At 36.4% G+C, this 12893-nt stretch overlaps 1 protein-coding gene across 2 annotated transcripts; it reads left to right on the plus strand.

Annotated features, from left to right (window-relative positions):
* Positions 1-2618: 2618 nt before the first annotated feature.
* On the plus strand, positions 2619-10143 carry si:dkey-127k13.1 (PWWP domain-containing DNA repair factor 3A). 2 transcript variants are annotated; one of them, XM_059324095.1, is made up of 14 exons: positions 2619-2866; positions 3607-3733; positions 5222-5544; positions 5652-5919; positions 6095-6250; positions 6372-6442; positions 7189-7262; positions 7591-7651; positions 7753-7828; positions 7947-7991; positions 8113-8354; positions 9178-9399; positions 9537-9625; positions 9740-10143. In XM_059324095.1, exons 2-14 carry the CDS (start codon positions 3727-3729, stop codon positions 9828-9830), a joined length of 1725 nt encoding a protein of 574 aa, XP_059180078.1. In that variant the 5' UTR covers positions 2619-2866; positions 3607-3726; the 3' UTR covers positions 9831-10143. The 2 variants fall into 2 exon arrangements, with proteins under 2 accessions (XP_059180078.1, XP_059180086.1); XM_059324103.1 differs by having other exon boundaries at positions 6116-6250.
* The last annotated feature ends 2750 nt before the right edge of the window (positions 10144-12893 follow it).

Here is a 12893-nt window from a genome sequence, read left to right on the forward strand (position 1 = left end):
GATGTTTTAGTGAAACATGAGGATCATTTCACAGTATTTCAAGATGGAGAATAATGGAGTATAATTCAATTTAGGAATGGATGATATATATATATATATATATATATATATATATATATATATATATATATATATATATGTAGCAATAAGGTATAGGCAGATAGTGGGAAATATATGTCTTATTTAATGAAATTATAGCCCATTAGAAGCCAGATTGCTTTCAATGACTTAACCTGTGCAGCATCTACACACTCCGATACCACAGTTAGCAATGGCTTGTCTGTGGTATAGTATTTAATACATTAACATGTAAGTATTTAATAAAATAGGCAAACAACTAGAATGAATGAAAAACAATGTATGTTTGTGAAGTTGTTGATGTTCTTTACTGTACTTTCTTTTTAAAATATAAAACTGTAATTATAGGTGATCATATTGGTATGAGTGGCCACGAGAAGCAGATAATTATTGCCTGTCAGCTGTTGAAATAAATTCCATGTCCTGCATCCCTAATTAAATTTACTCTGCTACAGATCACAAAATGAAGCATTCATTATTTCTGCTGGCAGTGTGGAGAAACAGCAAACAAGCCTTTAAGTAAATACAATTTGGATAGAATATATCTCAACTGTCAGGTCAATAATGCCATTAGAAAAAACAAAATAACAAAAAAAAAAAATCAGTTTCTAAGTGGGTGGGTGCATTAGAGAGAATTTGGGTTTTTTAAATGCAGGTTATGGCTCTAGGTACTTCCTCTTTTTTTAAAACTAGGCTGATGACAAGTTAAAAGCCTTTGGGGATGTTGGAGGTGGAGAGATTTTGCAATGAAGCTTGGACAGATATGGAGACAGGACATGCTTGTAAACAAACCAGGCAATTGATCATTGATGTGATGGCTGTCATTATTAAACATTCACTATTTGTACTGACTCTCTATGTCAAAACGAATGCTGGGCCTTGAAGTAAACTTTTTTCTCGAACCATGTGATCTTTAGAAAGGTGACTGTAAGTTATCAATCATCAGTCAGAATCTAAGCTGCCTGATCCTTCCACTGAATTTAGTATATGCATTATGCTAAGTCAATGAAAAGTTATATAGTAAAAGGTAAGATTTCATAGGATGAAATATCCTAGCCTTTGGGAGGGTGTAAAAATCAACATAAGAATAATAATATTTCTGCATTTATTTCCGATGTATTCTTGTAATGGAGGAGATGCATGCATATCAGTGAATTGTTTCAGGGACCTTTGTAATGTAGTTTATGTGGTTACACAGTGCCCTCTACTGTTGTCATAAAGTTATAGCTGGAGACATACAGGCACCCAGCGGCTGAGTGAATGGTTAGAATAATTGTGAGCATAATCAGAAGCAGTGTTAGATATAAATTGTATATAGGCAGAATAGAATAAAAAGATGTCCAAATTGTATTTTGTAATAAGGACTGGATAGATAGATAGATAGATAGATAGATAGATAGATAGATAGATAGATAGATAGATAGATAGATAGATAGATAGATAGATAGATAGATAGATAGATAGATATTGGCTTTCATTTTCACTGACGCCTGAAAATCAACAAATTCAGATTCATCCCAATTTAATTTGGACAAAGTTATGAGAGAATAAATGGTCAAATTTAAGTCTAATTTTTGATAAAGTATAACCTCAAGGCAGTGCTAAAGTTTGGGAGGGTCTGTTGGATTGTGTTGATTCAAATATTAATGATATAATTAATACATGTGTTCATATGAGTTGCAATTTTTTTTTCATGTACCACAATATAGCTCTTCTCCTTCAACTGCAGTACTCTCAGTCTGGACACATAGGCCTATTAAAATAAAAATACACCCCATGTCAGGGTCATTTTGTCAGAAACAAGGATTTGAATGTTTGATTTCCTAACATTCCTTCATTTATTCATTTTATTTGTAAAGCCTGGGACAGACTGCTCTAATTGTATAAATATACTTGTAGTTTTGCCATCCATTCCATTGCAATGACTACATGTAGTGTCTTGTAAGTCCATGTGGACTGGGCCCTTCCAGTGAATGACACTAAAATAAATCAATCAGTATTCTTTTATATAGACTCACACAGGGCAATAATGTCTCTAGTTGTGAAAAGGGAAAGTTACACTATACTTTCTATAAATGCAAAATGTCTGCTGTATTGTCTGAGATATTGTCAAATATATTTAGCATAAAATATTGAACTCGATATTATCCTCATTTTACCTGTTATATGTAATATTTGCAACCTGTATTCATATTTGCAATATTTAAAATTCTGTGTTTCGAAACATAATTTTCAAGATCAGATTTTATGTTTTTCTTTGTTTCTTTTGGGTTCAACATTTTGATCGAATAAGTCAAAGTTAAAAATGAATTATCAGGACATATAGGTGAGGTAACGCTGAAAAAAATGATACTAACATAGCATGTTGAAGATTTTTAACAGATTTTTAAAGGACATAACAGCCGAAGATTTCAGAGAGTTAATTGAGTGGTTGAATTTGACCCTATGATTTGACCATGATACAGGTATGGGGGGGTCCAATGCCTTATTTTCAGATGTGTGCCTGTTCGCACTCCGGTGCAGTGGGGGCAGTGCATGTCTGTAATGCTGGTTTACAAACCGCCATGCCCAGCAACAATTAAAAAATAGTATTAACGTTAGTTTCCAGGAGTTGGATGTGTGATATTCTTGTTTCATTTTCTTAAATGTTTGGGATTTTATCGCAGTTCGGATGTCTATTTTAATCCGCGAGAAGCAGTGAATATGTGCAGGCACGACGATGCCTGAAGTATTTACTGCAGCTGGTAACTAGACTGTCCAAATGAAGGGCTGCATTTAAAATTTGTCGGTGAGTGGCTAAGTCAACTACGTTATCAGTTACTATGCTTTGCCTAAGATAAACTGTTGTGGTTGAGCTAATAATTTGGAGGCGTTTCTGTGGCCACTACTGCATTGAATGCTTATTTGTGCCCAACGATAGCTGCCTGTTAACGCTGACTAATAGTTGTAAGTGACATTAAGAGCTGTATAAACCCAATGACGTTTTGTGCTTGTTGTGTCACGAAGTGTGCCTTAGCAACAAACATCACACGCGACATTCTTTGCTGTTGTGCACATGTTTACAAACTTACTGCATGATGTTCAAGCTTCCTTGCTAGCAACCTGTCCGTTTTAGCCAGTCTGTGTGTGTCGTTAAAACGTTTAGCGTTGATATTATGGTGTTTGCACACATGACTTTATTTTTATTCCAAAATACTGAAATGCTAGGTCTTCTGTGAAAATCTGTTTGTTGCAGAAACGTAAATTAGAGGCGGGGGGCGCTTTTTAACTCTTTAACTCTAACACCATTTCTCGAATAAGCTAGTGAACTTGTTTTTAGCTAGCTACAGTTTAGCATTAATTTGCAACGCGTTTCCGTGGCGTCAGACTTTAACGTATTGTGGGGGATTTACGTACCATAAGCAAAAATATGAGTGAACATGGCATTTACCCCACACTCTGAAGCGGAAGTACGGCCTACTCGCTAGGGCCCACAGGTTTTTAAAAATATTTTCTTACCCTTCCCTGTCTCTCCCCGCTGTCACACAGCTGTCAGCGCTACAAACTCTGGCCAGACAGGTGAAGGGAATCAGCTGTGTAGATTGTCATACCTTGACAATTTTCCTTTGTGCCAATGAACCCAAAGGGAGAACTACACCAAAGACAACAATGAAAGGTAACAACATGTTATGCAAGTTTAGCCTAGTTTATTTAACATGGAAATGCACAACATAACTGCTGAGCCTGAGCAATCAGAATCAGATTTTAATTGGCCAAGTATGTATGCAACATTGAAGTAATTTGAATAAACCATAATGTACATATATATACAAATAGCGATGAAATCAACATACAAGTAGTGGATGATTGATCTAGTGTACTTATTGTTAGTGATACACACACACACACACATATGTGTATATATATATATATATATATATATATATATATATATATATATATATATATGCATCCACACTTATATTCATACCAATGTGGTGGATGTGTTTTTGTTCACAGTCCTGGAAAAAGTAATTCTTGCATACATCTTTTCCAGACTTGACTACTGTAAGTAGTAGTATCATTTGTGAATGGGAGGCGAATATTTGCCAATGCTAAATTTGCACATGTGCAACCGCAGCCTAACAGATGACATCCCATCACCCCAATCATGGCTTCTCTCTATTGGTTCCCCTTAAAATAAGAATTGATTTTTAAGATTTTACTGATCACTTTTAAAGCATGTCTGGGCCTGGCTTGGAGGTACAATAGGGGAAATGTTGACCCTATCTGAGCCAAGTTGGAGCCTTAGATCCTCAGGTAAGAGGTCATGTCCATTAATTTTATGAGTCTGCAGATGTTTGTTTATGTAACAATGTTACCAACATTTTAGCCAAAATGATGCCATAAAAACAGCAAGGTGTCCCTACCATTATAAGACTTGGGCACAGCCTCTAAGTTTTTTTCTTGTTTGTTTTTTACAACACCTAACCTTGATGAAAAGTGAATAATCTGCCATTTCTTCTGTCTCTTCCTTTGCTCTCAGTTTTGGAGTTTCAGTGTGGGTGTGGCTCAGGCAACTCCCACACACTAATACACCCTGACACATACATTATCATGCTATTAAATAATCATTATCAGTGGCATTAAATGTTCTTAAAATCACAATGATATAGTTTATTGGAATTGTTTGTGGGAAAATATGTCATCGAACAAAGTGTCAGGTTCTTTTTTAAATTTATCTTTATTAATATTTTTTTCCATTTCTCTGCTAGGTGGTTGTGTTTTTGTCTTCTTGTTTTAATTCTACCATAATTTCAACTTTCTTTTGTTTGCCTTTCTATTGTTATACTGCCTTCTGGGTAACTTGCTTTTGCACTGCTTTGTCCATCAAAGCAATTTGTAAAATCTTTTGGTGTTACATAAATAAAGTTATTTAAAGTTTTTATTTACAGCTGCAAACCCTGGGCAGGAAGATATTAAAAACAATAAAGTACTATGCTAACAGTAAAAGCAAAACAGTGTGTGCAATTTAGGAACAGCACGTTGCATATAAAAGGTCTCACAAAATGTACATCACATCACTTTCATTATTTCACTTAATTCATTTTGTAAGCAATGAAAAAGCTTTTGAGAGTCAGCTAATTTGTGATTGTTTTTTCAGGTGGATCTCAGAAAACAAGAAAAAGGGACCCTAAAAAGACACCAAAAAAGAGAGTGACCTCAGACACTGTTTCACCTGAAGTCAACGGGGAATCAAATGCTGTGCCGAGCAGTGATGTTGGCATTTTCAGCCAGTCCCCTGCAATTCCTTTACCAAGTACTCCAAAAAGAGCAAGGGGAAGAATGAGACAGACACGAAAAACCTGTCTAACCTCCACACCAGTCCGCAGCTCTTCCACTGACATACAGCCCAACATCGCAGATTCCCCTCCCAGAGCAAAACAAATGGAGCTAGAGTACACTGAAGTCATCACTCAGTTAAAGGTGTATGATCATATTTGATGATATTATGCATTTTCAGCCCAAAGAATATTTTTGCACACAGGTAATTTCAGTGTTCTTAAACTCTTTTTACATCTGTTCTGTTTTAGACCTCAGAGTTAGATTCACCATGCTTCAAAACCAAATCTCGAAGCACAAGAAGGAAGGCTAATGTTTACCAGTCGAGACAAGTTAGAAAAAGAGTGACAAAGGAAGAAACGGAGACCGGCAGTAAAATCAACAGTCCCCCAGCCAAGCGCCGGCGAGCCAGGACGCGAAAGGTTGAGAATGGGGACTCACAAAGAGATACCACTGCTAAGTCATCTGAACGCCCTAGACCAAGATTTGAACTGGAGAAGCCAGATGTAGCAGAGCAAGGTGGAGTGTTCTTTGTGTCTGTCGCCAAAATATGAACGTAAAATAAGAAATATACTGTAGTCTGAATGGAGTCACATTTTAATGAATGCAGGTTAGCAAATGTATCTGCTCTAATTTGTGGTATGTGTTTTTTTTTATTTGTTATTGCTATCCCCCACCCCCCGCTCCCCAAAAGACGAGTCTTTGCTTTCTTCAGATCTATCAATAGAACTGAGTGACCATGAGGAACAGCTGCCATCTTTGTTCCCCGATGAAGATGAGGGGAGTGGTGGCAGTCATGATGATGATGAGGAGGAGGACCTTCCAAGTTTCTTGATGCAAGTGAACAAAAGTGAGAAAGATTACAGTGACTTATTATAAACAACCTCTAACAACAAGGACTAGATTTGGACTTAACATGCACAGAGATTTGGTGTGCACATACTTTTAAGTGGATTGTTTTTGTCTTTCAGAGCCCCCGTCCATTACAAAAGGAGCATTTGTGTGGTCCAAATATAGAAATTATCCATTCTGGCCTGCATTGGTGAGTGCACAAGCCTTTGATGAACGAGGTTTTTAGATGGAACAATACACACGATTTTTTCTATACCCAGAAAAGAAATTCCTCACATTTGAGAAACACTGACCTCATCATTTTAGCACTAATAAACATCAATGCTAATTAAATCTATGCATTTAGACTAAGCTTCAACCTTGGGGCCCGGAAAAGTGAAGCCAATACAGAAGTGCCTTAAACCTGCATTCTTTCTAATGGCCAGCAGGGGGAGGCACCACTGCTTGTAAAAAGAAGTTTGGTTGTAAGAAAATCTGAGAAAATGAGCCTATTTCTTACTTAATTTATTAACTCAGGAAACATTTTCCTATTGTTTTTCCCCTATTTTTTTCCCATTTGATAAATTATGGCCCCATTTTGAATACAGTAGATGATAAAGCAGAGTATGCTTTTTGGTGGGACCTACTTGTGAATGACCATGGCTGTCCTCAGGTTCAGATCCACCCCTTAGTCCTTCACAGCTCAACTCTATAGTCCAGATATGGTCACTTCTTGCTCCAAATACCAAGATGGCAACAGCCAAAATAGCTCAAGGCTTCAGAACAGTATTACACAAATCAATGTGTAATATCACAGTGGCTACATCCCCTTCTTTTATGCAGTCTATAAGCTGAACTCTCACTAATTCACTTCTTCATTGTGGGGTTGAAAAATTGGTGAGCTAAAATATGGCCTGTTTTGAAAATATTTGAAATCTTTTCTCATTTTCTCTACAGGTAAAAAGTGTAAACTGTAAGCAGAAAAAAGCCAGCATCGTGTTCATTGATGAACCAATGATTCACAAAAAAGGGTAGGAAACAAAATTCATTTTATCTTACTACTTTGTTGGTTGATGTCTCTGCATTTTCCAACTGTACAGGATTACACTATAGGTTTTGATGGTCCCTAAGTCACAACATCATATTAGTGCCTCTGCAGGTCACACTTAATGATCATATAGAGAAGCCTTAGGGATCTCAAGATGAGACAAGGTTGTAAAAAGCCCTGGGATGCCATTAAATCTGGCTGCAAAAATCCAAATATTTGAAAGAATAAATAATGAAATAATGACTGAAATGCTGGCACACTTTTTAAGCATCAGGAGATTGTTTTTTAGCTGTATGTTTGTGTTTTTGAAGGTTCACCGTGGCTCTGAGAAGCCTAAAGCCTTTTGAGTGTGCAGATATGAGTGAGCTGGTGGTAAGAATTGCTCATGAATCATATACTCATTTTTCAAAGAATACAATGTTTTCCTGATACAGTGGTGGACCATAAATGTCTCTCTTTTGATTTTGTCATAGTGTAAAGCCAAAGAAAGCTATGATGCTGCAATAACGTGGTCCTTGGAGCTCATATCAGACTACACAATACGGAAAGGTCAGTATTGTCCATTTCATGCTTATGTGGACACAAATCAAGGACAATGATATAAGAATTATGTCTAAATATTTTTTCACTTAATTATTGCAGTACTAATCATGTTTTGTCTTTGCAGCCTCATTTTCTGGCTCCTTCATTGAATACTTTGATCATGACATGAGTAAGTTTCCCTGTTTGACATTCATTAACATGGCACCACAGAATAATAGGCAACCACAGAATGAGTGCAGCCCTCCCTGCTCCTGACAATGCTCGTCATCACCTGTCTTTAACTACTCCAGGCTATCCAGTCAGGAGGAAGTACCCGCAGGCAGCCTCAGAGAGACTTACCATTGTCAGTGATTCGATGTTGGAGTCTCCATGTGCGGATGAGAAGGAGGACAGCTTTAGTAAGCAGCATGAGGAGGTCAGCAGGAAGTCAAAGAGGCTGCTGCCAGACCGGAGTCATGCCGCCCACAACCGTGCTAATGAGAAGCTTGTACATTTCATTGTAAAGCAGCGCATGGTGGAAGAACACCTTCTGGTATGATTACTGCAGCCTCTTGTAATGCTGCATTGCTGTTGTAGATCTAAGATTAGCGAACACTTTCTAAATACCAGTAGGTATTTGACCTGGAGGTAAATATGTTTTTACGAATGAGAGGAAATATGTGCAGGTACATTTCTATGAAAGCATACTGCAAAAAAAATTCTATCTGTACATTTTATTGCCTTGTTACTCTCTTCTTTCTCTCTCTCTCTCTTCTAAATTAATTATTATGATCTCAATATTCTAAGATATTTATATAATTCAGAAAAACAAGCACAGTTGAGATAGTGGTCTCGTTCATCCAGAGAAACTGGGAGAATCTTTTTTCCCCTTAACTAAATTCTTCCGTATACCTTGTACATTCCTGTCAGTTCTATGTAATTTAACAAGATAATTCAGTTCTACGTGTTTAACATGGTTTGAATTGTTCATGGTAATTAATTTCTTCCATGTCTTCATGTAATGAGAAAAACATTTTATCACTGTACCAGAAAATGAACATGACATTTGAAACAGTTTAGCTGATGACTATAAAATTACAAGGCTGGTTCTTACTTAAAATTGACCATTGGGTTTTTTCATTCATTGTTTAATTAATAGAGTAATTTTGTTTTAGATTTCTACATATGTTAATTTTGTTTTAGATTTGACATTGAAAACTGCTGTTGATGAATGCACGAGAAACATCCACTACGAGATTTTATGTCATGAAACACAGGTTATGCTTTAATTAGGCATCATATGGAGCACTAAAACACTGCATGCAAGACAAGCACCAATCCCTGGATAAATAACTCTTGTATTACTTTCCTTGCAGGCAGTGATGCGTGGGCAGCAGCAGTCCAGATGGCTTCGTTCCTTTCTAAGTGCCAGTCGGAGACGGGTGGTGAACATATACCTGGAAGATGACCAGCAGTTGGACCAGGTTTACTTGTACCTGAATGGGCTCTACACAACGGCCATGGCCACCATCCCTTATCTGGCTGAGATGAACTCCATGCAGCGTGTCCCCTTTGTCCTGGATGTGCTTCTTCCTGAGGTGTGATAAAGCTTTCACCAGTGCTTGGTTTTGTTTTTTTCACTGATGTGCTATGGTATGATATCATATAATATGCTTTAGATATGTGGTTCTCAGTTTATGTGGTGCAGATGTAATATTATTGTCGTCCTGTGTAGGCCATCATCTATGCCATAGCAGGGGTGGACAATGTCCCAGTGAAAAAGGCAGAAGAAAAGTACCTCAAAGGACGATGTATAAGCAACAGGTAAGAATTAGATTATTGAACTATTAATTTTGTAATTTTAATTCATTTTTGGAACATTTTTATGCTAAATACCGAATATGATAAGTGACCACTGCTCTTCCTTTTCCACTTTAGGGAGAGACAGCACTTTGACTTGATGATTGACCGGCAGATGAAGAGAAAATCACAGCGTCAACTTGCATTATTCTCTGACCCTGTCAGTTAGAAAAATTAGTAAGGTACACCAGGGAACAATTCTTTTTTAATGAATTTGTTTAGCAAATGTTTGTTTATTGGCAATTTATCAGTATTTGTGTGCCTTACAATCACTGTCATATGATTCTTCATGCTTTAAAAGTGTAAATACAGGTTGAAAAACGTTCGAAAAGGTGTTCAAACGTCTACAGTAATAATGATAACAAATGTTGAACAATCTTGTCATCTTACTTTGATAAGGGCATAACTTTTTGTTGACAAGTCATGTACTGCCAATGTACTGCCAAATTCATCACAGAGCTATTCTCGTACATTCAATAAATGTTATCTATTTTTACTTGTGTGCTTTATTTTTTCAAGATAATGTTTTCCCATAATAAAAGCTTTCACACACTAAAGGTGCTGAATAAAAAACACCCTTCAACATGAGTCATCATAACACAGTCTCCCTGTTGATACATGAAACCAACAGCACAACCACCAGGGGGCCTGGTTTTTAAAAATGAATGTTATTTTTCTTAAAACAATGCACTGTCATTATATACTGGACTGCATTTGGGATATGGCCAATCAAAAACATTACCTCTGCAGAGATACACTAATCACAAGAAAAAGCATTGTTCTAAGAGAGAAGAGGAGAGATAGAAATCTAATTTAACATGAGAAGCACTGTAACACCAACATACCTGTATTGTTTTCAATATTTCAATGACGTCTATTGACCTATACAAATTATTTGGTATTTTTAGGGTTCCGTCTTTCATTCTACCACTTGAAGTTGAACTCGCTTAATGGTTTTTTTTGACTGAACTCACTGGCACCCTGCTACTCAACATCAATGTCGATTGATGCGATGAAGTCTTAGCTATAGCCTTTTCACCCTGCTGCTGTTTGCGGTGCAGGAGTATCAAAGGAACATAACTACTCTCCTTCCCTAGAATGCTTTTTATACTTTATTTTATTTTTGCATCATTGTGGTCATAATTAAACATGAAAGAGCCACTTGTGGCCCACCAAAGGGCCGATCAATAAAACCTTAAAGGGTTATCCTCAGGATGGCATTGACAATAATTGTACCAAGTTTTGTATAATAATGCACAAACTATCCCTTTAATCCTCATACAGTGTCTGAAGGAGGACTCTTAACTGATATGTATGAGTTAGAAGAGGCAGGTAGCAATGGTGGAAAGTAACTATGTACATTTACTCAAGTACTGGACTTAAAGTACAATTTTGAGGTACTTTTATGTACATTTTATGTAACTTTATACTTCTACTCCACTACATTTTGAGGCAAATATTGTACTTTTTACTCCTCTACATTTAGCTGACAGCTTGAATTACATTTCAGGTCAAGATTTAAAATGAAAAACATGATACATTTAAAATTATTACCCATTTAATAAATTAAACCACTTAAAAGTTTATTAGGTAGTTAAAATGAGTGGAGTCATTTCACAGTGTGGTATTAGTACTTTTACTGAAGTAAAGGATGTGAATACTTCTTCCACCACTGTCATTTTTACTTCTTTACATTTTTTTTTTTTTTTTCATCTTTTCATTTTTCATTATTATTTTTATTTATTTATTTAGTTATTATTATTATTATTTTAATTTTATTATTATTATTTTTTATTTTATTTTTTTTCTGCAAAATGCGCATGCGCGGCCCAACTACGCTTCTACGCATGCGCGGCCCAAATACGCTACTGCGCATGTGTGGCCTAAATACGCTTCTGCGCATGCGCGGCCTAAATACGCTACTGCGCATGCGCAGAAATTTCGCGCATGCGCAGAAGCACAGTTATGTCGCGCATGCGCAGTAGTGTATTTAGGCCGTGCATGCGCAGTATAGTATTGAGGCCGCGCATGCGCAGTAGCGTATTTAGGACGCGCATGCGCAGAAGCGTATTTAGGACGCGCATGCGCAGAAGCGTAGTTGGGCCGCGCATGCGCAGAAGCGTAGTTGGGCCGCGCATTGCGCAGAAAATAAAAAATTTAATAAAATAAAAAAAATAATAATAATAAATTAAAATAATAATAATAATAAATTAAAATAATAATAAAAATTAAAAAATTAAAATAATACAAAAATAAAAATAAAAAAAATAATAAAAAATTTAAAGAAGTAAAAATGACAGTGGTGGAAGAAGTATTCAGATCCTTTACTTCAGTAAAAGTACTAATACCACACTGTGAAATGACTCCACTCATTTTAACTACCTAATAAACTTTTACGTGGTTTAATTTATTAAATGGGTAATAATTTTAAATGTATCATGTTTTTCATTTTAAAAACTTGACCGGAAATGTAATTCAAGCTGTCAGCTAAATGTAGAGGAGTAAAAAGTACAATATTTGCCTCAAAATGTAGTGGAGTAGAAGTATAAAGTTACATAAAATATACATAAAAGTACCTCAAAATTGTACTTTAAGTCCAGTACTTGAGTAAATGTACATAGTTATTTTCCACCATTGCTACCTGCCTCTTCTAACTTATACATATCAGTTAAGAGTCCTCCTCCAGACACTGTATGAGGATTAAAGGGATAGTTTGTGCATTATTATACAAAACTTGGTACAATTATTGTCAATGCCCTCCTGAGGATAACCCTTTAAGGTTTTATTGATCGGCCCCTAGGTGGCACTGTGGTAGCAGTCTAATTTCATATTTGGTACCGTGGCCACACTATAACACTTAAGGCAATGAAATTCATAGGGGTGGTATAGACTGGCCCCTGTAACGCACACACCCCGACGGCAGCATGCCCCGACACGCGTGTACTGCGAGGGCCCGTTCAGTACTGCTTGCAGTCCTAGTTATGTCTTGGGATGGTGAGAAAGTGGCATCAAGTAACAGGTTTATGGTCTTAACTCTATGGAGTCTTGGGCTATTTTGTCCATTTTTAATCATTTTCATGTCTTTGTAAGTCATTTTGTTTCTTTTTTGGTCATTTGTGTCTTTTTGTGTCTTTTTTTGTTATTTTGTGTCTTTTTTTGGTCATTTTGTGTCTTTTTTGGTCATTTGTACTCCTTTAGTCCAACATAAAATGTGATTTTGTATAGTTTTATA

Source organism: Centropristis striata, chromosome 2, assembly GCF_030273125.1.
Source record: "Centropristis striata isolate RG_2023a ecotype Rhode Island chromosome 2, C.striata_1.0, whole genome shotgun sequence".
Taxonomy (NCBI): Eukaryota; Metazoa; Chordata; class Actinopteri; order Perciformes; family Serranidae; genus Centropristis; species Centropristis striata.